Source organism: Heteronotia binoei, chromosome 11 (assembly GCF_032191835.1).
Source record: "Heteronotia binoei isolate CCM8104 ecotype False Entrance Well chromosome 11, APGP_CSIRO_Hbin_v1, whole genome shotgun sequence".
Taxonomy (NCBI): Eukaryota; Metazoa; Chordata; class Lepidosauria; order Squamata; family Gekkonidae; genus Heteronotia; species Heteronotia binoei.
The window spans coordinates 56,642,474-56,664,762 of NC_083233.1; the positions used below are offsets into that span (position 1 = coordinate 56,642,474).

At 45.2% G+C, this 22,289-nt stretch overlaps 1 protein-coding gene across 2 annotated transcripts in view; it reads right to left on the reverse strand.

Moving 5' to 3' along the window:
• Positions 1-22,289, reverse strand: part of RASAL1 (RAS protein activator like 1) — a 64,375-nt gene that overhangs the window by 37,114 nt on the left and 4,972 nt on the right. For both annotated transcript variants that reach the window (XM_060249766.1, XM_060249765.1), the window contains exons 2-3: positions 14,803-14,859; positions 6,134-6,247 (exon numbers count right to left, since the gene is read on the reverse strand). In XM_060249766.1, coding sequence (XP_060105749.1) covers positions 6,134-6,247; positions 14,803-14,859 — 171 coding nt within the window. The remainder of the gene's footprint in view (positions 1-6,133; positions 6,248-14,802; positions 14,860-22,289) is intronic.

Sequence of the window (22,289 nt, forward strand, 5' to 3'; positions counted from 1 at the left end):
TGGGATGATGTCACATCATGATGTTTTCTTGGCAGACTTTTTATTGCAGGGTGGTTTGCCATTGCCTTCCCCAGTCGTCTACGCTTTATCCCCAAGCAAGCTGGGTACTCATTTCACCGACCTTGGAAGGATGGAAGGCTGAGTCAACCCTAAGCTGGCTACCTGAACCCAGCTTCCACCCAGATCAAACTCAGGTTGTGAGCAGAGCTTGGACTGCAGTACTGCAGCTTACCACTCTGCGTCACGGGGCTCAAATAAACAAACACACACATAAATACAGTTTTCTAGCATGTCTCTCAGTCACAACTCTGCTTCTGGTGCAATGCATCCTCCTCTCCAGTAGAGGCACACCACACACTGACTAGATGTTATTTTGTCCTCAGACACCACCTCCCCACTCCCTGTGACTACCCCAGCCCTGCAGACCAGATGTGAGCTGGGAGTTGATTCTCAGACAGATGGTGGGGGACTTATGGACTGGAGCCATGCAGAGAGGGGGCTTAAGCCAGTCCTGTCTTCTGTACCTAAAAGCCTTAGGAAATTGCTACTTGCCCCACTGCAGAAACTTACACACAGAATAGTAAGCTTCAGCAACGGGACAAGATGTGGCTTCCCCTGGGTCCATCAAGGTCAGGAAAATGGCAAGGTGGGAAGGGTTAAGTCACTTCTCTCCACATGCTGTGGCCCTTGTTGGGGAATACAGTTCTGAGGATGGAACTCCCAGGCCAAACAAAGGGGGGGCACAGAGGGGAGGGGAGTGTGAGAATGGCATAATGTGCGGTTAGGCCTCCGAAAGAGTTCTGCAGGACAGATGGAAGCAACAGCTGGTGTCTGTGTGCAGAGAAATCCTTGGCATTGCACTACGGTCTAATTCAGAGATCCCCTCCATAGGAGAGGCCTTTAAAAGAGGACTTTAAAAGAGATGCCAGGTTTGCAAGCTCCCGGTGGTCCAGCTCTCCCCCAGAGGGAGGCAAGCACCCAGGGATGGACTCGGCTGTCTCCTCCGTTGGCTTTGGCATCTGACATCCGCTCTTCTATGGAAAATGGGGAAGGACGAATCAAAGAATGTAAAGTGGGCAGGATGGAGGATCAACGATTAACCCTCCCAGCCTTCCAAATTTAGGGCCCAGAGAAGTACCAATATATTTTCTCTTTAGTCGCAAACAGGGGTCATTTTGTAGAAAAAGAGGTGCCAGAGCTCATTAGCACAACTCATTTGCATATGCCACACACCCCTGACAACACCGGAAGCTGTACTACATTATATTAGAAAGTTTGTCAAATCTTAAGAGTTCCGCAAAATTCTCACAGGGGGGTTGAATAATGCTCAGAAGCAATTATTGGGGGTGGGAGTGGTAAGAAAGAAAGAGCACAATAAAGAAGTTCCAGAGCTCCGCTCCTATGAGCTCCTGCCCAAAATGAGGCCTGGTCACAAATATCCCCTGTCGGTGCTTTCCTGGTGCTGTGGGACTCAGCCAAGGACCTGCAGGGGGAGCATCAAATCCCTCCACTCACCAGACAACCCTGTTCTAGTTGGAATCCTCATCTTGGCCTGGAGCTCTTTGTTTTCACTAAGAACTCACATGAAACAGGGTGAAAGAGGGTGGCAGAGAAAACCCAACCACCTCCCCCTACCTTTCCCCTCACCCCTTTGCCAAACTGGGAGTCAGTTTGGTGTAGTGCTTAAGTGTGCAGACTCTTATTTGGGAGAACTGGGTTTGATTCCTTACTCCTCCACCTACAGCTGCTGGAATGGCCTTGGGTTAGCCATAGCTATCTCAGGAGGTGTCCTTGAAAGGGCAGCTGCCATGAGAGCCCTCTCAGCCCCACCCACCTCACAGGGTGTCTGTTGTGGGGGGAGAAGATACAGGAGATTGTAAGCCACTCTGAGTCTCTGATTCAGAGAGAAAGGTGGTATAAATCTGCAGTCTTCTTAAGAGATAAGCACTTCACTTAAGAAGGGTACCATGTTTCTCCAAAACTGCTTCCCTGCTACTTCAGTAAGCCATGGCTCCAGGCATCTTTGCTATCACTGACCCCCCACCTAATGCATAAAGGGGTGCGGCAGGGTTCCTCCTCTTCTCTTTTGCAAAAAAAAAAAAGCAACCTCAGTCTTTTAAAAAAAATTCCACTTCCTCAGCAACATCACCAGAGAGAAGTAACCCACAACTGAGCTAGCAAAACTGGGAGCCCTGTCATCCATACTCTGCTGATGCGCTACAGCAGGTGCTGCCGTGGAGGGCGGATGACAGCCAAGAACTGCATTTCGGCAGCAGTGAAGGAGAGATAGTGCACCTCCTCTACAGCCACCAAGAATTCTTCCACCCACACTTTTTGCTAAATGCTCACTTGCCGTGCCAAGGAGAAACCTTGGCTTAGTGTTGTAAAACACCTGCTTTGCATGTAGAAGATCCTAGGTTCAAGTTCTAGCATCTCTCCTTCAGCACATCTAAGCGAGCAAACATTGCAAAAGTAGTTTCTCTGCCTGAGTTACCACCGGAAAATAGTTAATACTGAGACAGATGAACTGACACTCTGGCTCAGTGGTAAGTAGAATATATCAGAGCCATCAGCGCAGTTGGAGATCAAATGCCAAACTAGACATGCGCTTGGTCCAATTCTGCAAGACACTGTGCTTCTAATACAAAATTCCCAGGTTCAGTCTCCAGATAAAAAAAGGCTCTGAAGTCACAGGGGTCAAGCCCACCTCTCTTTGCTGGAGACTCACACTCCTTCAGAGGAACCCATACTAAGTAAGATGGACATGTGGTCTGAATCAGTTTAAGACTATTTTGTAAATTCATCCGCCACCCTCCCAAATACAGCTCACACAAAAATACAGCCATGCACCAAGCAAGGATGAATTCTCATATATTTGCATGGGGGGGGGGGATGCAAAAGGTCTCTTCCCCTGGCTTCTCAGACCTGCACAAGAATTCTCTCAACATGTTTATGCATTTAGCAACACTGCCATCACTGACTGGAGGAAAGAACTGCAATCATTTCAGACCGGACAGTCTGGCATTCCTAGCTGGAATCCTCCAGAATTTGGAAGTCAGAAGACCAGTCTCTTTCTTATACCAAGCATAAGCTCTGAGTCCTGCTGCACTCCCTCAGCCTGGACAGCTCAACACTGTATCCTTCTTGACCATATGAACTGTGGCTCCGCCTCCCCCCCTTCCTGTGGCCTCTGCTTCAGTTCACCCATATCATTTCCGAAGCACTAGGGTCTGACCCTAAACAATATGCAGGTTTGGATATGCTGCATTTGGCAGGATGGTTGGCTGCATGCTGCGCACTGGGAGGGCTAGTCACTTTGCTTCCAGAAAATGTCAACTCCTACCCTGCCCAGAATTTTCATGTGCAGAGCAAAGGCCAATAGTTCAGTGGAAGAGCACATCTTGTGCACAAAGAATGCAATGTGCCCAGTTTCCATTTCTGACATCTTCAGCTCAAAAGAACTCAGGTACCAGGAGTAAAGAAGAGACATTTGCTGGAGACCTTGTAGAACAGCTGTGAGTCAGAGCAGAAAGGGCTTATTGGTGAAATGAACCACTCTGTTTCAGCATAAGGCAACTTTGCTTGTTCAAAGATAAACAACAAGAGGGGAGGGTGACAGGTCCACAGTTGCAATCCGATGTGCCCTTACACCCCCCCACCCCCCTCCCCCGCAAACAGAAAGGGACTTCTTTCCAAATCAGACTTGTCAGAGGCTGTACTGCATCAAGGTTCCTTCCAATGTTATGTTCTATGTAGGTCTGTGCTGCAAATAAACAATGTGACTTTCTTCTCATATAATAGGATTACCTTCCTGACAGCCTTCCAAGGCACACGGAAATCTCTTCCACCATACCTGCCTGGAACAACTGAAACAATTGCACTTGCCAAAAAAAAAAAAAATTAGACACAGAGATTAATTTAACTGCCAGGCTGAAGACAACTCCAGGGAAGGATCTGCTCAGAGCCAGATTGCCAAATTTGTGTCCTGGGGCTTTCCCATTTCCCCCCCCCCCCAAGTTTTGTGCAGCATTATAAAAGTCTCAGAACAAATTAATCTCATGAAAATTAACACATGAAATTATTCAACAATTTATGTACTTGTAACTGCACTTGTTTTCCATCATCCTTTGCTAGTAACTCTTTTCCCTCTACTGTTTTCCTCCTCTTTGCCATCTACATGTAGTCTGTAAACTCTTTGGAGCAGGGACCAGTCCATTTTCTTATATTATTCTTTTGAGGAAACTGTAGGTGACATGAACCTTTTAGGGGTTCTGGTGTATTTAGATGACCTAGCTGTTTCTGGAAAGACTTTGGAAGAGCATAAAGTGCGAGTCTTAAGAGTTCTTGACTGGTGGGAGGCAAGTGATCCGAAGCTGTCTCTAGATAAATGCCAATTTTGCCAGCCATCAGTAAAGTACATGAGGCATATTGTATTTGAAAAAGGAATTGCTACTGACCCTGCTAAAATATAAGCCCTTGGGTCATGGCCAAGGTCTGTTAATCTCAAAACCCTACAATCATTTCTGGGATTCTGTGGCTACTGTAACAGCAACTTTCTGTAGACATCTAGGATGAAGGATGAGACCCATGTCTATGAGAGCCACTGCAGGGTAGAATGCCACATCAGGGAAACCTGGTTTCAAATTCGTGCTCAGCTAATAGGTGCCCTAGAGCCAGGGACACACTCTTTTTCAGAAGAAAATAAAGGATGGGGGGACCATAGAAACCACTCTCAGTTCTTCAGATGAAGGAGTGGGGGGAAATCATATGCATTCCCTGATTTACTTAGTAGAAAGAATTTATAGGAAGCCAACTATACATTACAAAATCCAAGTGTACTGATCGGGTATATATAGGTTCCCCCAAAGGAGTAAAGAGCATACTGTTGGAGCCATTTTAGATTGGGAAAACAGTGCCGGGAAGGACACACAGACATATTCTCCTTGCTTGCTGTAGCTCAGATCTAAATTGGGGCCCTGTGCACCTGGGAAAGACTTGTTCCCAAGGACTTGAGACGTGTCTGATTGAAAGTCCTTGTGGTAAACCAGAAACAACCCGAGGTGTCTGTAGGCACGCTGCTTGCATTCGTTCCCTTTGGAGGAGCGAGCATTACAGCCTTACAACATTTTCAAAGTATCTTTATCTACAATATATGAGTAGAGAACAGGGGGAGGCAAAGAGGCCCCCAGACAAGGCAGCCAACCTGCTGTCTCAAAGAGACAAAGAAGGGAGATCCTACACCCCAAAGTTGTTTCAGCCAACCTGCTGGTGTCTCTGTTTCTCTGTCTATTCCAGACTCAGACCTACACAATTTCCTCTCACAGGGAAGGCTTCACCACCTCCAAACTCTGATGGGTATTTCACAGATGTACCAGTGGACCATCTCCCAACCGTTAAAGCCAAGGAGGGATATTGAGGTGTGTCTCGGAGACCTACTTCATAGCAACAGGCCAATTCACAGCAATCAGTCCACAAACCTGCAATCGCTGCTACTGATAATCTATACATTTAATAATGATGTGTGGCCTTCATCTGTAGATATTGAAATCCATGGATCCATGGCAACATGACATTAAATAGATTTTCCTGCAAACTTGGGAAACCAAGAGTCAGAGAAGTAAGGGGAGAAGGGAGCAAACAAAGGTGGGGTGCATGGGATGGCTGCTCCCACAAGTTTCTTGCCGATCCCCACTTTTACCACAGAATGCTAATGATATTATTACAGTTGATGTTACATGCATTGACATCAGCATGTGTAGAGGGCGAGTGAACATGAGCACAGTAGCCTCTCCCCCGCTTATGCATGATTGATGCTTGTGAGCACAAAGTTTATGCATGCTGGAAAAGCAGGTATACATGGCTTGTCCTAGAAAAAGCAGGGATGGCTCCTTGATATATACACTTTCCTTGTGCCTAGACCATGTGATCATGAGCCAATAGGTTCACTGAGTAGGCACGGGGTCATGGCCGTGTACGTTTCAACTCAAAGCACGTTGCTTTTGACAAATGTCATGCTGTCTGTAGAGGGATCGTATGATGATTACATGGAACCTTCACAGAATTCAATCAAATAAATAAACAGAGAACTAGATGGACAGACAAATGACATGCCCCATCTCTCTTCCCTACTTACCCAATGGTATCTTCATCAAGCATATAGAAAGAGAGGTTGTGGAATCCCATGGGCAGGTGCAGGGTATATTCCTCTCCCCAGAAAGGGTTCAGATTTCTCCACACAGTTGCAGTCCTGCAAAGAAGATGCATATGGAAATGTCAATGCCCAGAAGCATGTGGTCTTTTGTGGTGGCATTTATAACAAGCTTGACCAATCCAGTGGCTTCATACTGCCTGCCAATCACAAGGGCTGAGGTAGCACAACCTTATTTTCCTCTCCACTATCAGGCTTGTGTACACATAAGTAGTTTATGGACCTCAGGGTTCAAGCCCTAAGATGCTGGATACCAGCTGATAACAACTGGTTCAATATGTGCAAAGGAATAAGGGGGTTAAATGTTGAGGGAGTTAAAGTGGGCTTCCACCACTTCAGGCTGCTGGGGGTGGGTCTCAGCTCTGAATGGTCCTTCATACAACACCCTCCCCCATGCAAATAGAAAGCTGGCCACCAGGAGTGAAAGGTTCTACTGATTCTATTTGCTTGCTGAGGTATTTTTCTATTTGCAGGTAACTCTGAACAGAAGGGAGCATTCCAAAACGACATTCTCCATCTGCAATCTGACGTGATGCAATCTATTGTGGCACTTTGTTCTCCTGCATGTGTGAACTAGACTTTAAGAAGTTGCTAAGGGGCCTTGCCCTGACTTGGATAGCTCAGGCTGTCCTGATATCACTAGATCTTGGAAGCTAATCAGGGTGTCAGTCCTGGTTAATATTTGGATGGGAGACCACCAAGGAACACCAGAGTTGTTATGCAGAGGCAGGCAATGGCAACCCACCGCTGAACTTCTCTTGCCTGGAAAACTCTATGGGGCTTCCATTAATCAGCTGTGACTTGACAGGAAAAAAATGGAGGGGGGGATTGTTTTGGATGCTAGAATGGAACATTCTGACTCCTTCTCTTGGGGAAACATTCTTCTCCTCCAAGACAGAAGAGACCCTCAATAAGGAATGCTGGAATTTTATTGGTTCAAATCATTGCCATTTTGGAGGAAGTTAACCCAACATAGCCAGAAGCTGCGCATTGGACAAGGTGCCAGAGGCCCTCAACCCCACCTCTCCCTCACCAGCATAATCACTTACTGATTCCAAGAACAAAAACATTTAGATAGATAGATAGATAGATAGATAGATAGATAGATAGATAGATAGATAGATAGATAGATAGATAGATAGATAGATAGATAGATGATAGATGAATTTATTGTCATTGTTCTCAACAAAAAGAGAGCAACGAAATGAGGTGCTCTTCCACAAACATACCAACACATCAAACACACATATTCATAAACCATTTAAATACATCTAAAACCATTAAACCATTTAAACCATTAAAACCATTTAAATACATCTAAAACGGATAAACATTCATAAAACCATTTAAACCATTTAAACCATTAAATACATCTAAAACAGATAATCCTTCATAACCCTGCATTTAACCTAACCACAGCACTTGGATAGAAACTGTCCTTAAATCTGTTTGTCCTAGCCTTCAACACTCTATATCGTCTACCTGACGGTAAGATCTCAAAAAGCAAATGGCCCAGATGTGTATGGTCCCTTAGGATCATTTGTATCTTCCTTTTACATGCCATATTATACAGATCCACCAATGAGGGGAGAGAACATCCACAAATCTTTTGTGCTCTTCTCGTCACTCTTTGGAGTACCCTTCTCTCTGCTTCCGTGCAGCTCCCAAACCACGCGCAGAGGCAATAAGATAAAATGCTCTCAATGGAACTACGATAAAAGGCAACCAGCAGACTCCCTGACAGTTGTAGTGATCTTAAGAGTCTTAAGTAGTATAGTCGTTGCTGGGCCTTTTTCTCTAGAGCTAAAGTATTTGCCCCCCATGTTAGATCCTGTTTCATGGTAATTCCCAGAAACTTCCATTCTGTCACCTGTTCTACCATAACACCATCAATAAACAACGGCTGGGTGTCCAAACTACTCTTCCTGTAATCCACTATAATTTCCTTCGTCTTATTTATATTTAAAATAAGATTATTTACTTTACACCAAAGGGACAGCTGTTTAACTTCCCTCCTGTACGCAGACTCATCATCCTCAGAGATGAGCCCTACCAACGTTGTATCATCTGCATACTTAATGATTTTGTTACTCAGACTGCTAGAAACACAATCAGACGTGTAAATAGTGAAAAGAAGGGGACTCAAGACACATCCCTGAGGGGTGCCAGTATTTAAGATCTTCACGGAGGAAATATATCCATCCATTTTAACCCTTTGTGAACGACCTGACAAAAAATTCAAAATCCACTCACATATAGAGTCCGACAGCTTCAAATCTTTAAGCTTAAACAACAATCTATGGGGTGATATTGTATTAAAAGCAGAACTAAAATCTGCAAACAACATTCTAACATACGTCCCCTTTTTATCCAAATGCGATAAAGCAGTATAAAGAACAGTATTAACAGCATCCTCAGTAGATCTATTTTTCCTGTAAGCAACAGCTCAATCTTCTGCTTTCTTCAGGCCCCTTAAAATGTCATTAACTTCGAGCAAATATTTGAGATGAGAAGGGAGTGTCAAGGCTACGCATGGGGCAAGAAGAAGCTCCTACCAGCTTAACAAGATTATAGGAAGAGGATCTGGACTCCTGATGCCTTGGGCACTGGGCAATGTCCAACAGCTGCCATGAAAATGTGTCTCTTTGCCCTCTTCAATCCCCTTTAGGTGGGATGTTCTAACCTGTCTCTGATGGTCTGCCACCAACTCTGGTTTGGTGAATGGCCCTTTGCACCTGGCACTGCCCAAGAGGTACAATGCCAAAGGGGGATTTCACAGTAGCACTGGAAAGCAGTCTTGGCCGCGAGTAAGGAATTGTGCAAGGCTCCTTAGTTAAACAACTTTATGACTACAAGGCACAAACTCATCAAGTAACTACAAGACAGTTCTAGGTACAGCTGAGTAAATAAAAGAACATGAAAGAAAGGTTGCTGGCAGTGTTCCCTCTAAGCTGAGTTAGTGTGAGCTAGCTCACAGATTTTTAGCCTCCAGCTCACACATTTTTGTCTTAGCTCAGGAAGGATGACTCCAGAGCACAATAATGTATGCAGCAGCTCACAACATTAATGCCAGTAGCTCACAACTTTCATGTCAGTAGCTCTCAAAGTAGAATTTTTGCTCACAAGACTCTGCGGCTTAAAGGGAACACTGGTTGCTGGCTAGTTAACTTAATATAACCTGAACATCTGGTCTCATCTTAGTGGAAGACTGGCTGCTGAACAGAGTGTGCCCCCAAGAATGCACCTGCAGGCAGCAAGCAATTTTTCTTCCCCAATCTCACCCATCCACCTTCCGTGATGTATTTTCTTTGTTTATTTACATTATTTGTAACCTGCCTTTCTCACTGGGACAAGGCGGAATACACTGGGGTCGTTTTCGCCCTCACCTCCAGCCAGCACGACCCCCCCCTCTTCACCGCGCAGGATCTGCGCGGATTTCGCACTAAATGCCGTGGAGCAGCCTTTTGCGCCGGAAACTCCCGGCGCAAAAGCCGCTCAAACGTAAATCGCCAAAAAGCAGTTTGGTGTTTGCGCGGCTTTTGCGACGGGAGTTTCCGGCGCAAAAGGCTGCTCCGCGGCATTTAGTGTGAAATCCGCGCAGATCCTGCGCGGTGAAGAGGGGGTCGCGCCGGCTGGAGGTGAGTGCGAAAACGACCAGAGTGAATCATCATAATCAGGGCTGGGGGGAGGGAATATGGCAGAATGGAGTTCCGGAACTTCTTCATGGAAACAAAATTCTCAAAAAAAATATTTAAAAGCACCCACATGTTTCTCTTTAATTTCCCTTGAGGGTTCCAACACCTCTTTTTCCAGAAAAAAAAAGTCCTGATTACAATCAACAGGATGAGACTTTCAATGAACAACGCAAGAGGATTAGGGTTATAGAACCAACCAGAAATCTAAAAAACAGAATTGATGCAAAGCGCAAGTATTAACATGACACGTTCAATGATGCGAAACTACATAGTAGAATCTGATTTACAGCAAACCGTGCATGGTGGTATATTCTCTAATAACTTATCCAAGTAACTCTGTGAATCATTTAGCACCATGCAACCCTACTGTCTGCATAGAAACGCCCCCCCCCTGAATAATTCAGGTTTGCATCGTTTGTGGAAAGCCAAGAGTTTCAATTTATTCTCTCTTGGAGATTTAACCAGGGCAGCCAGGACCTCTACTGAATCACCAGGAGATTTGAATACAGATATACATAGCCAGGGGTCATTTTGTAGAAAAAGAGGTGCCAGAGCTCATTAGCACAACTCATTTTCATAATTCCTTTGCATATGCCACACACCCCTGACATCACCGGAAGGTGTACTAAATTATATCAGCTCAGCATCTACCTAAAAATGCTTCTTGAATTATAATTGTCATAATAGAACCTTACTTTTTAAATTACTTTCTCCTATGTGGCGACAGTGGCATGATGGAGATTTCCATCTGTCTGCTTTATATTGTTTTGGTTATTTTCCCATTTGTTGTGGGGAAAAATATTAGAAAGTTTGTCAAATCTTAGAGTTCAGCAAAATTCTCACAGGGGGCTTGGGGGTGGGGGAGAAAGAGCACAATAAAATTTAAAGGTTCCAGAGCTCTGTCAGCTCCTGCCTAAAATGAGGCCTGTATATAGCTGTGTATAATCTACATAATGATGACAGCCAACCTCAAAATTATGACTGATTTGTCCTAAGAGCTTTACATAGAGACTAAAGAGCAAGGGCAAAAGGACTGTGCCCTGTGGCACCCACAGGATAGGTCTCACACTGATAACTAGTCTCCAACATCAATTCTTTTGGTCCCATCTGTGAGGAATGACTTGAACCAGTCCAATGCACAACCCCGGTGCCTCAACAAGATCACATGGTCCTCTGTATCAAAGGTAGCAGATAAACCAATAGGAACAACAAGGAGGCCTGTCCGTAGTCTATATTTAGACAAAGCTCATCAGCTAAAGCCAGCAGTGTCATCCCCATCCCACAGTCCACTCTGAAACCAGACTGAAAAGGGCCCAGAGCAGATGATTCATCCAAGAAGACCTGGAGCTAGTCTGCTGCTGCTCCCTCTATTTGCCTAGAAAGGACAGATTAGAGATAGAATGATAGCTGGCTACTTCACTGCTGTCACCAGGGCTGGCCCTGCCACTAGGCAAACTAGGCAATTGCCTAGGGTGCTGGCTTTCTAGGGGCACTGACTTGGGCACCCTCCATGCGACTCAGTGACATTATCAGTGCAGGGGGAGTACCAGAAGTTAACCTTGCCTAGGGTGCCAGACAGTCTAGGGCTGGCTCTGGCTGTCACCACCGCTTCATGGGTCTTATATTGAGCTCTATTACATGATCCCTCAGATTCAATCTGAGTTCTCCACCAACGCTGTTCTAGATGTCTCCCAGTCCTTCACCCAGCTCCATGGTGAACAAGGGGCTGGGTTTTGTCCCATTAGGAGAAGAGATCATCAAGTGGCAACCTGATTGAGAACTCCAAGGAGTGTCATATTCAACATTTCCACTGCAATATCAGCGGAGCATGTGTTTGGAATCCTAAAATCCCTTAGAGCAGGGCTTTTTTGTGGAAAAAGCCCAGCAGGAACTTATTTGCACATCAGACCACACCCCTTGACATCACCAGAAGTTACATCACCCATTCAGTAGGTTACTTTCCACATATTGACACAGAACATTACAGTGCCATCAGCTGCATTTCATGGATGTGTGTATAGGGACAGTCTTTACATTTAAAACAATGTAAGAAGGGTGCAAGTGAACCTGGCTGGATTGGATCAAAGGCCCACCTCATCCAGCATCTTGTTTCCAGCTGTGTGTTGGGCAGGGCTTTTTTTTTTCCTGGAGGAATGCAATGGAACAGAGTTCTGGAAACTTTGTGGAAACAAATTTCTCAAAAAAAAAAGTTTAAAAGTTCATGAGAGGCACCCGTGTGTTTCTGCTTCATTTTTCGCTTGAGAGTTCTGACACCTTTTTCCAGAAAAAAAGCCCTGCTGGGATTGGGCCTGAGGATTCCTCATCAGAGAATGAGATCATCATGTTGGTAGATCCCATGAAGGACAAAACCATGACAGACCTTGGTGTTGGGCTCTTTGACCAATAGGGAGTGCTGGGGAATTTGCAGCCAGCTGTGGCTACCAGACAAAAAGCCTAGAAGGCTCAGAAGCAGGAGTTGTCACCAGTTCCTGACACTGTCAAGAGATCCATAAAGGTCAGTGACTGATTGCTAAAGACTTCACAGGTGCCCCCAGGATTGCCACAGCAGAAAAGACAGAAAGCCTTGACAGAAGCACAGCTCAGATGACAAAATGCGTGACTAGCTTCCGGAGGCTTCTCTGCTGACCACAAAGTATTTGCAGACCTAGATCCAGCTTTGCAAAATGCTTGATAAGGCCCAGCTGTGAGTGTCTGCAGACTCCAGGCCACTGCTACAACTGAAGGCACTCACTCCCATAAACAGCTTCAGTTCAGTCCTAGCTGTTGTGGGGTCAACAGCTTCAATAATGATTGCTAGCAGTGATGTCTACCGGAGATCTCTAGCTATAAAAAGGACACAGTGGGCAGCTAGAAGCCTCTGAGAAGCCACAAACAGGGCATGAAAGGAACAGCTGTCCCATCATTTATTCCAGCATTTGGTAATCTGAAGGATATTGTCTTTGGACATGGAGACAATAATTGATAGACCTATCCTTCATGAATTTCCCTATTAAAAAAACTGTGGAACCCACTGAGCACTACTGATTGTTGTAGCTGTGATGAATTCCTTGAGTGGTGAGAAATAGTACTTCCTTTTGTCTCTCTGGAGCTTAACAGTCAACTTTATTGGATGGCCTCGTTTTGCACACTCCCATCGGGATATTCTTCTGTATGTGCTCCATGCATACTGAGGGTAGGATGACATTTTATATATCACCAATGCAAGTTTTCTAAGCATAGGTCTGCTAAATAATACAAATCCTTGGGGAGAAGCTGTGGAGAATTGGCAGGGAGGAAAGGATGCACCAACACATCAATTATTCCCTGTGAAAATACCTCTCCCCCCTTCTTTTCTCCTATAGCCAGTCATCTTCCAGACTTAGAATCTATGGAGGGGGGGAAACACATTTGCAGTGGAGTCAATGGGTGGGAAAGATCTAAGCACCAGTATCCCTCCTTGGGAAAGCCTCATGGGAGTTAATGTAGTATGATTTCCCAAACACTTTTTAACACTAAGGCCCACATCTTACTGAAATGGCCAACATGTATCTGGGCTGTAACACATTAGATGGGAAGAGAGTCATATGACTGAGAGCCAGTTTGGTGTAGTGGTTAAAAGCGGTGGACTATAATTTGGGAGAACTGGGTTTGATTCCCCACTCCTCTGCATACAGCTGCTGGTGTGGCCTTAGGTCAGTCACAGCTCTCTCAGAGCTCTCTCAACTCCACCTACCTCACAGGGTGTCTGTTGTGGGGAGAGGAAGGGAAGGAGATTGTAAGACACTGAGACTCCGAGTGAAGGGCAGGGTATAAATCCAGTCTCTTCTCTTCTTCTGAATGCTCCCTATACAAAATCCTGCTTTCCTTCTCCCTGACAAGCTTGCTTTCTGTGTGGGGGGAACTTTTTTAAAAGACATGATGGAAAATTCAGTCATATCAATCCTCCCTCCAACAGGTTGAAATGGTACAGCCCAAAAGCAGGTGAACTATCTCTCTGAGGGAAAACCTGAGGAGATTATGATCAGGGTCTGTCTATATTTCAAAGCACAGACCTTAGCCTTTTAACCTATGCACAATTTTCTAAAGGATCTTGAAATCCCTGCTATATTTTTAACACTGTAAAAGTGAGGGGGATGCGTGTATATAAAGTGACATGCCCTTTTTCTTTGAAAATATTAGTCGAAAAGCATAGGGGAGGGCTGGGTTTAATTATCAAAACTGAGTGCATGTTGAAGGGTTAAACCTCCTCTGAGGCAAATACAGTCTGCATGAACCTACAATTTGACACATGCTATTGGTTTGAGCCTGGAGGGTCCAAGTAGACAAAACAGAAGACATTCAAAAGTCAGAGCTCTCGGTGCCTTCATGTTTCTTTAAAAATAGCTGGACAGGGTAGGGATCTGGACTGGGGTTGCAGTGGTGTGTTCGATAGCCTTTACCTCTTGTCCTTTGGTAGACAGGGATCCACTACCCTAGAGAAAAAAAGATGAGTGACGTAAACTAGGCCTCAGAGGTGTTATTAAAAATAATAACAAGATACTTTGGAAAAGAAATTAATCCTGGACAGCGGGTTGAAGAATGAAAAGAGAGAGGAATTATTTTTAGATGCAAGGAGCAATGAAGTATAAAAATTGGTGACATGAGATGGAGGAGGAAAGCAAACCGAGAGCTTGTGCAAAATGAAAGGAGGAGAAAGGAGGAAGCAGAAATGGATTTGTCTGTTTCTAATATTTATACCCCACTTTTCTGATAAACATCTCCTAAAGTCACTTACCGGTACATCAATAGAAATGCATTATCCTACTCCTCCACTATATATATAAATCCTAACAATAGTCAAGGATAGATGGATGCAGAGATGGAAAATCCCTGACCCAGAAGCTGTAACATTTTGCATACCTGGCCACCACCTCATTGTCCACCTTGATGATGCAGTAAGGATCACTGGTGCCAGACCTTCAGGAGATGAAGAAATGGGTGAGATTTCATTATTGACGTAAGCATTAAAAAATTAAACACATCAATTAAGGGGAAAAACAAACCAACCCATGGTACTCCAAAGATGAGAAACCCAATAATTCCAATTGCATGTTACATCAGAAAAAAATGTTTCTACCAAGTTTAACAACACCTGGAAAAACTTTCCAATATTTAAGAAAGTCCTATTTTGTGCATTTCATCCATTTTTAAAAAAATTAAAGCATTTATAAATTCTCAGATACCTGTGACTCTAGGCAAGTTATAGAAGTCAACCAGCACGCCACAAATAACCTAAATCACATAAAATCCATAAATATAAAATCCACAAGAAACCTCTGCTCCTCAGTAAAATCCAACAAGCCACAAAACTCATACCAAACACATTGCTAAAAGGTTTTATCTTGCAGCATATAGAGAATTGCAACTGATGACCTCTTAATTCCTCATGGGAGGCTGTTCCCTAGTGCTGGGGTGGCTGCAGAAAATGCCTCTGGCAGAACACATCTTCACATGGTTGGGATCACCAGTAGGTGTTACTGAGCTGAGCATGGGCACATACCAGGCCAGATGGTAACTTCAGGCATGGAGGCTCCACATGGTGAGGGGTTTTATAAGTCGGTACCAGCAGCTTGATCTGGACTTCAAAACAGACTGACAGTGCAATGTTCATAAGTTACAGCAGGGGTGGCCAACCTGCAGCTCAGGAGCCACATGTGGTTCTTTCACACTTATTATGCGCCTCTTGAAGCCCCCACCACACCCCATTGGACAGCTCAGATAAGGCTGTCCTTTTAAATCACTTCTCCAAGCCAAGCCAGCCAGCAGCTTGGAAAATTGCATTTAAAGTTATAGTTGCTTTCTTTCCACCTCTCCCTCCCTCCCTCCCTGTTCTGAAATATTTGATGTTCATGTCTTGTGGCTCTCAAACATCTTACATTTATTCTATGTGGCTCTTATGTTAAGCATGTTTGGCCACCCCTGAGTTATAGGGTTCCACAGTTCATCTTCAACAACAAACGCACTTTGATGGTAGCCCCAAATAAAGTGTGTTACCGAAGAAGTTTCTGTTGCACAGACCACAATGGCCAGATAAGCAGTCTGCAGATAGGGGAAACATTTGCAGACCTAACATCATTGACCAAAAGCATTTTTGGCTCCTGCAGACACGGCTGATTTGCTTCAGCCAGCCACCTATAACTTAATGTGATTTCCTTATACTTTTCCAGCTTTGTTATCTTATCTGAAGATTTGCTGATAGCTTTAATTTACTCTCTTTTAAATATACGCTGCTCTATATCCTGTTCCCTATTTATGCACCACTTTCTAGGATCTTCTGTGCATTTTCCTGCTACTTTCTTGCTATTCTGTTGCTTTTATTGTGCCATTTTATTTGGTTAAAAAAACCATTTCGGAGGGAGACACATTAAATAATGCATAAATAAAGCACCCACAGGACCACCCCCACGGGACTATTTTTAAAAGGATACACCATTGTAAGGAAAACGCTTGTTTCTTGTCTAGCACCATCCTTTCCAAAATGCCACCATGGCACAAGATAGGGGCATCATGCTGATTTAACTGCATAATTCATGACAGCATTCAGCGTACCATATTCTTTAGAAGAAGATATTGGGTTTATATCCTGCCCTCCACTCCGTATCTCAGAGCAGCTCAATTTCCTTTATCTTCCTCCCCCACAACAGACACCCTGTGAGGTGGGTGGGACTGAGAGGACTCTCACAGCAGCTGCCCTTTCAAGGACAACCACTGCCAGAGCTATGGCTGACCCAAGGCCATTCCAGCAGCTGCAAGTGGAGGAGTGGGGAATCAAACCCGGTTCTCCCAGACAAGAGTCCGCACACTTAACCACTACACCAAACTGGCTCTCTTGAGGGAAAGAATATTCTTGAGGATTCTTGAGGGAAAGAGAAATGTGCCAAATCCTTTGGCCAATGCTCAGATAATGCAGGCACCCACACAGATGGTTTATTGGCAACTCAACAATTGAGCAAACAAAATTTTTTAAATACTTGGGGATCACTTTTAATCATAAATTAAGCTGGGTTTCACATCGTAACAACACCGTCAACTTGGCTAAATGTTCAGTTGCTCAAATTAAACAATTTTTCTTTGCAAGGGGCAACCAATTAGTTCCGGCAGCAATTAAAGTGTTCAAAGCTAAAACCCTAGCCCAGATTCTCTATGGTATCCCTATATAGATCTCAGCATTTACCAGGAAAGTGGAGGGCATTCAAGCCTCATTCTTTAGACAAATTCTTGGTATGCCAAAATGTGTGTCCTACTTTGCTCTCTGCTCTGAAGTGGGTCAGTCTTTGGTGGAGACAAAAGCCTGGATTGCAGTGTTTAAATTCTGGCTCAAAATTCATTTTAGAACAGATCCTAACAGCCTTCTTGATTGTCTGAAAAGAGACCCATATATCTCATCCTGGTCAGCAGTTCTTATGTCCATACTTATGTCCAGTTGGGGATAGAGGTTGATGATGTTTTTACATCTGATGAGTCATATATCTTCAGATGTATTAAATTGAGATTGTTGGAGTTGGAGGAAACACAACTACGCCCAACAGACCCTTATATTTGCTCTCCAGCATCCTAAGGTTTTTATGCTTTCTGTGGCAAAATGCCCCATTATCTATCAGACTTAACCATTCCAAGTCATCGCAGGGCATTTATGTTGGCTAGACTAAATGCGTTTCCCTCCAAAGTTCTACAAAGGAGATATCATCGAGTCCCTTTAGGCGACAGACTCTGTTCCTGTGGCGCGAATATTCCCGACTCAATTCAGTATATATTGCTTGACTGTTCCATTTATCATAACCTCCGTAAAGATTTATTTTGCCCAGATTTGTCTATTCTGCCACCCTATTATTATTTATTGAATGATACTGTGGGAGGTTAGTGAGGCTGTGGCAAAATTTTTGGCTGACATCCTTAAATTTAAATCTGACCATGTATGGATGCATCTGTAATCTCGGTTTCTCCACTGTTTAAATTTTATATTCTGTGTATTTTATTCGCAACTGTCATGCCATTAAAGGTTTGGTATGGTATGGTATGGTATGGTATGGTATGGTATGGTATGGTATGGTATGGTATGGTATGGTAATGCAGGCTGAGATGATCCTGTTCACAAGTTTGTGGCATAACCCAGGGGTGGGAACCTTGGGGGCACTGAAGAGATCACTTTAAATGCAGTAAGAGGCTGGCCTTAAATCAGTTACTGAAAATGTTGTTATGGCACCAGAGAAGACCTATCAAAGCCTCTTTTAGTGTGTGCAGAGCACTGGCCACAGGTAGCTTCAAAGCCCTGGCCCACACCTGGCTCTTTACCATGCCCATCATCAGGTACTGCAACACCTGGCTCCACACCAAAGTGTGGCCTCCTACTGATTCAATTCCCTACCTCAATTCCTAAGCAATTTGCTTCCCACAGTAAGGTGCCTTTTGGGTCTGTACAACACAATGTGCAATTCTCTAACTGCACTCTCCAACCAGCAATTTAGACTCAAAAAGTAGCCATGGAGAGGGGCTGATATGGAACAGGGCCATGGGGTTGAGAAAGGAAGGATTAACTCTTTCCCACCCTGACCTGGAGGGCTCAGGCTAGACCAATCCTACTGTATCAGAAGATGTCAGGTCAGCCCTGGTTAGTAGCTGAATGGGAGACCACTAAGGAAGTCCAGGTTTGCTACATTGAGGCACACAAAGACAAACCTCCTCTGCTCGTCTCTTGCCTTGAATACAGGGGTCCCAAGGTGGTACCTATGGTGGCTGCCAACCCATTTCCTGATGCCCACCAAGTGTTTTCAGAAAGGTGGGCTAAATAGGGTTGTTCTCCTGCAAGGCTTCTGATTTAGGTTGTCAGGTCCAGTTCAAGAAATATCTGGGGACTTTGGAGGGGGTGGAGCCAGGATACATTAGTGGTGGAGCCAGAAGCAAGGTTGTGACAAACATCATTAAATCCCAAAGGGAGTTCTGGCCATCACATTTAAAGGGACCTCACACCTTTTAAATGGTTCCCTACACTGGAAATAATTAAGGATGGGGCACCTTCTTTTGGGGTTCATAGAATTGGACTCCCTGGTCCAATCTTTTTTAACCTTGAAGGGTGTTTTGAGGAGAGGCACCAGATGCTATGCTGCAAATTTGGTGCCTCTACCTCAAAAACAGCCCCCCTCCCACAAGCCCCAGATCAATTTTCCATTATACCCTATGGGAATTGGTCACCATAGGGAATAATGGAGTGCCCAGCAGACATTTCCTTCCCCATTCCCCGCTTTCTGATGACCCTGAAGCAGGGGGAGGGCCTCCAAACCTGGGGATCTCCTGCCCCCAACTGGGGATTCACAACCCTATTCTGATCAGATAGTGGAGATTTGATTGGTTGTTCAGACTTTTTTTATTTTTAAGTTGCTTTGGTAGCAGCTGCCACCACAGCGGTAAAGATGCAGTACTGAAGTCCAAGCTCTCTGCTCACGACCTGAGTTCGATCCTGGTGGAAGCTGGGTTCAGATAGCTGGCTCAAGGTTGACTCAGCCAGCCTTCCATCCTTCCGAGGTCGGTAAAATGAGTACCCAGCTTGCTGGGGAGGAAGTGTAGATTACTGGGGAAGGCAGTGGCGAATCACCCCATAAAAAAGTCTGCTGTGAAAACATCGTGATGCAACGTCACCCCAGAGTCAGAAACTACTGGTGCTTGCACAGGGGACTACCTTTACCTTTTACTGCCACCACAGTACAATGATCTTCACTGTGTGAGTGAGATAGGCTGTGACAGCCATTTTGTGGCTGCACCCACCACACTGTATTAGAATTCCAAAGAGGCCTGAAGGCTCAAAAAGACCAAGGACACCTGCCATACAGGTTCACCAGAAGTCAACTGTGGCTTGATAGCACTTTCCTCTACCACCACCACCTCTTCCCCTATTGGTTATTCCCTGATCAGAACCTCCACCCTGATGCTACTTTTAAGTCTGGTGGGGACAAAGCCAGGCACTGTAGGGGTACCAGCGTGTTTTTTCCCCCTACCAAGGCTGAACGCATGTTTGGGTTTAATTAATTCATTTAGATTATCTCCACTCCACCAGTGCAGAAGTTACTGAAGTTTGGTGTAGTGGATAAGAGCATTTGATTCCCTACTCTTCCACATGCACTTGCTGAGTGACTGTGGGTCAGTCAAAACGGTCTCAGAGCCAGGGGCGGCCCTGGGGTTTTTGCCGCCCTAGGCCACCCTCACACCTGCACTCCCCCCATCAGGGGGTTGGAGGGAGCCCATGCTGCCTCTTCCATCCCCAGCTTCTGGGCAGCGAAAGGGGCAAGGGGGCTCTTCTGCCTCACTATGAGGCTGTTTCCTCTGCAAGGGGAGGCAGCTGGGAGCAAGTTCGTGACACCACTTTCATCCACCCACCTCCTGGGTGGACAAAAAAGGCAGTGTGGCCTTGCTCCCAGCTGCCTCCCCTGCAAGAGGAGGCAGCCTCAGAACGAGACCACTCTCCTCCGAGCCCCGATGGCACACCATCCTGCCATTCTCAGCTTCCTAGGTCGCAGACCCAGGAAGCTGAGAGCAGCAGGCTGGGTGGAGGGGACAGCCAACAGCACCCTGCATCTGAGGCAGCCACCTACCTCATCTACTCCCACGTACTGGGCATGTTCAGAGGCCACTCAGCCCCACATACCTCACAAGGTGTCTGCTGTGAGAAGAGGAAGGGAAGAAGATTGTAAGTCACTCTGAGTGAAGGGCGGAGTATAAATCCAATTTCCTCTTCTTCTGCATGTTACAGGGTGCCCCATGTCATGTGTATAATTTGGCCCCCAGGCAGATGGTCTCTGAAAGCTACATACATGTTACACAGAGTCACATTTCCTGGTGGTTTAATGGAAAGCAGCGGCTGCAAGCATGAGTTGGAGAGCTGCTGGAGGAAGGGGCTCCTGAACCTTTCCATTTCTTGCCATTTCTCCACTAAAAAATGAGTGTTCCTTCCCAAATTGCTATCCTACCCATGAGGGGAGATATAAGGGAAAGGAAAGGAACTCTTCCCCTGCTCTTCCAATCCTAACAGCAGCTTTTCAAGACTGCTTTTCATTTTTGTTTTAATTGGAAATGAAAGACAGAACTTCACATCTTGTCTAGTTTGACGCTGGGTTTCAATTCATCCCAAGTGGAACCAAAGGGCCAGAGCCGTAAATGGGAAAGCAGAGCCCTCCTTTCCTTCTGCTCCCTGCCTCATGCATGGCTGCGTTCTCACCAGCTGGCATCCCTTTAAAACATGTTATTATGTCCAACCCACCTCCATTATTTATAGATTAATATCAGCCTGGATAGTAACTCAATAACTAATAACAGTAACTTGAGCCAGTGACTCAGCCTGCTGAACTCTTCACAGGACGGGCTTGGAATGTCCTCCCTCAGAGGGACACCACATTGCCATTCAGAACCAGAACTGGGAACAAACTGGGGCTCCATGAGGAAGCACGGGATGGGGGTGGGGAGTTAAACAACTAACAAAGCTTCTTATCTGTCCCGGATCTGAGCAGTACCACACAGAACTTGGGGATGTTACCTCACCCACCCATTATTATTAACAACAGGAGCATGGAATTGGAGTTAGGAAATCTGTACCTCCTGCCACACATTCCCCAACCTGAAATTTACACACACAGTTTCAGAAGAGCTCCACAGATGAAAGGATTCTTGGAAAGGGGTGATTAATTCGACCGGAGGAAGTGTTTTTGCTTAAATCCCAAATCAGACAGGGCAATTTGGGCTCCAGAAAGGCCAGAGCTCTTGAATACAGAACAGACCTAATAGAGGCTTAGGACTGGAGGAAGCATGCTGTGGGTGGTGTTTCCCCAGATCCTAACATCCTCCTCTAGGATACCAGAAGTGACTGGAGGAGTTCCCCTCTGTTTGCCTTCTCTTCCTCTTTACATGTTGCTTTTGTGGTTCATTGAGGGCCATGAGCATGTTCAGTGCTTGTCAGACTGGGTGCATAGGTATTTGTGTTCAAATATTTTTTCTGTATGCTTGGGGTGTTGCCCAAGGATGCAAAGCCCCTTATCTCTAAGTGGCCTTTCCTTTGTCCCACTAACTGGCATGGGGCCAGCAAGAGTCATAACCCCATGTAGCTGAGTGTGTCTGACAGCATTCTGTAGGACAGCAGCCTTCTGTTAATTTGGGTGTCACTATTTAATGGTCGGTCATCCTTACTAGCAAGCACTCCCTCTCCACCCCAACCTCCTGCAGTCTTGTTAGCCAGCCTCTGAAACTAGCAGTGTGAAGAGCCGTCACCAGATCCATGGAAACAGCAAAATGCCACAAGCCAGACTCGGCTTGGAAAACAGAAATATTCATTCTTTGGCTTTCTGCTGAAGCTGACCAAGAAGAAA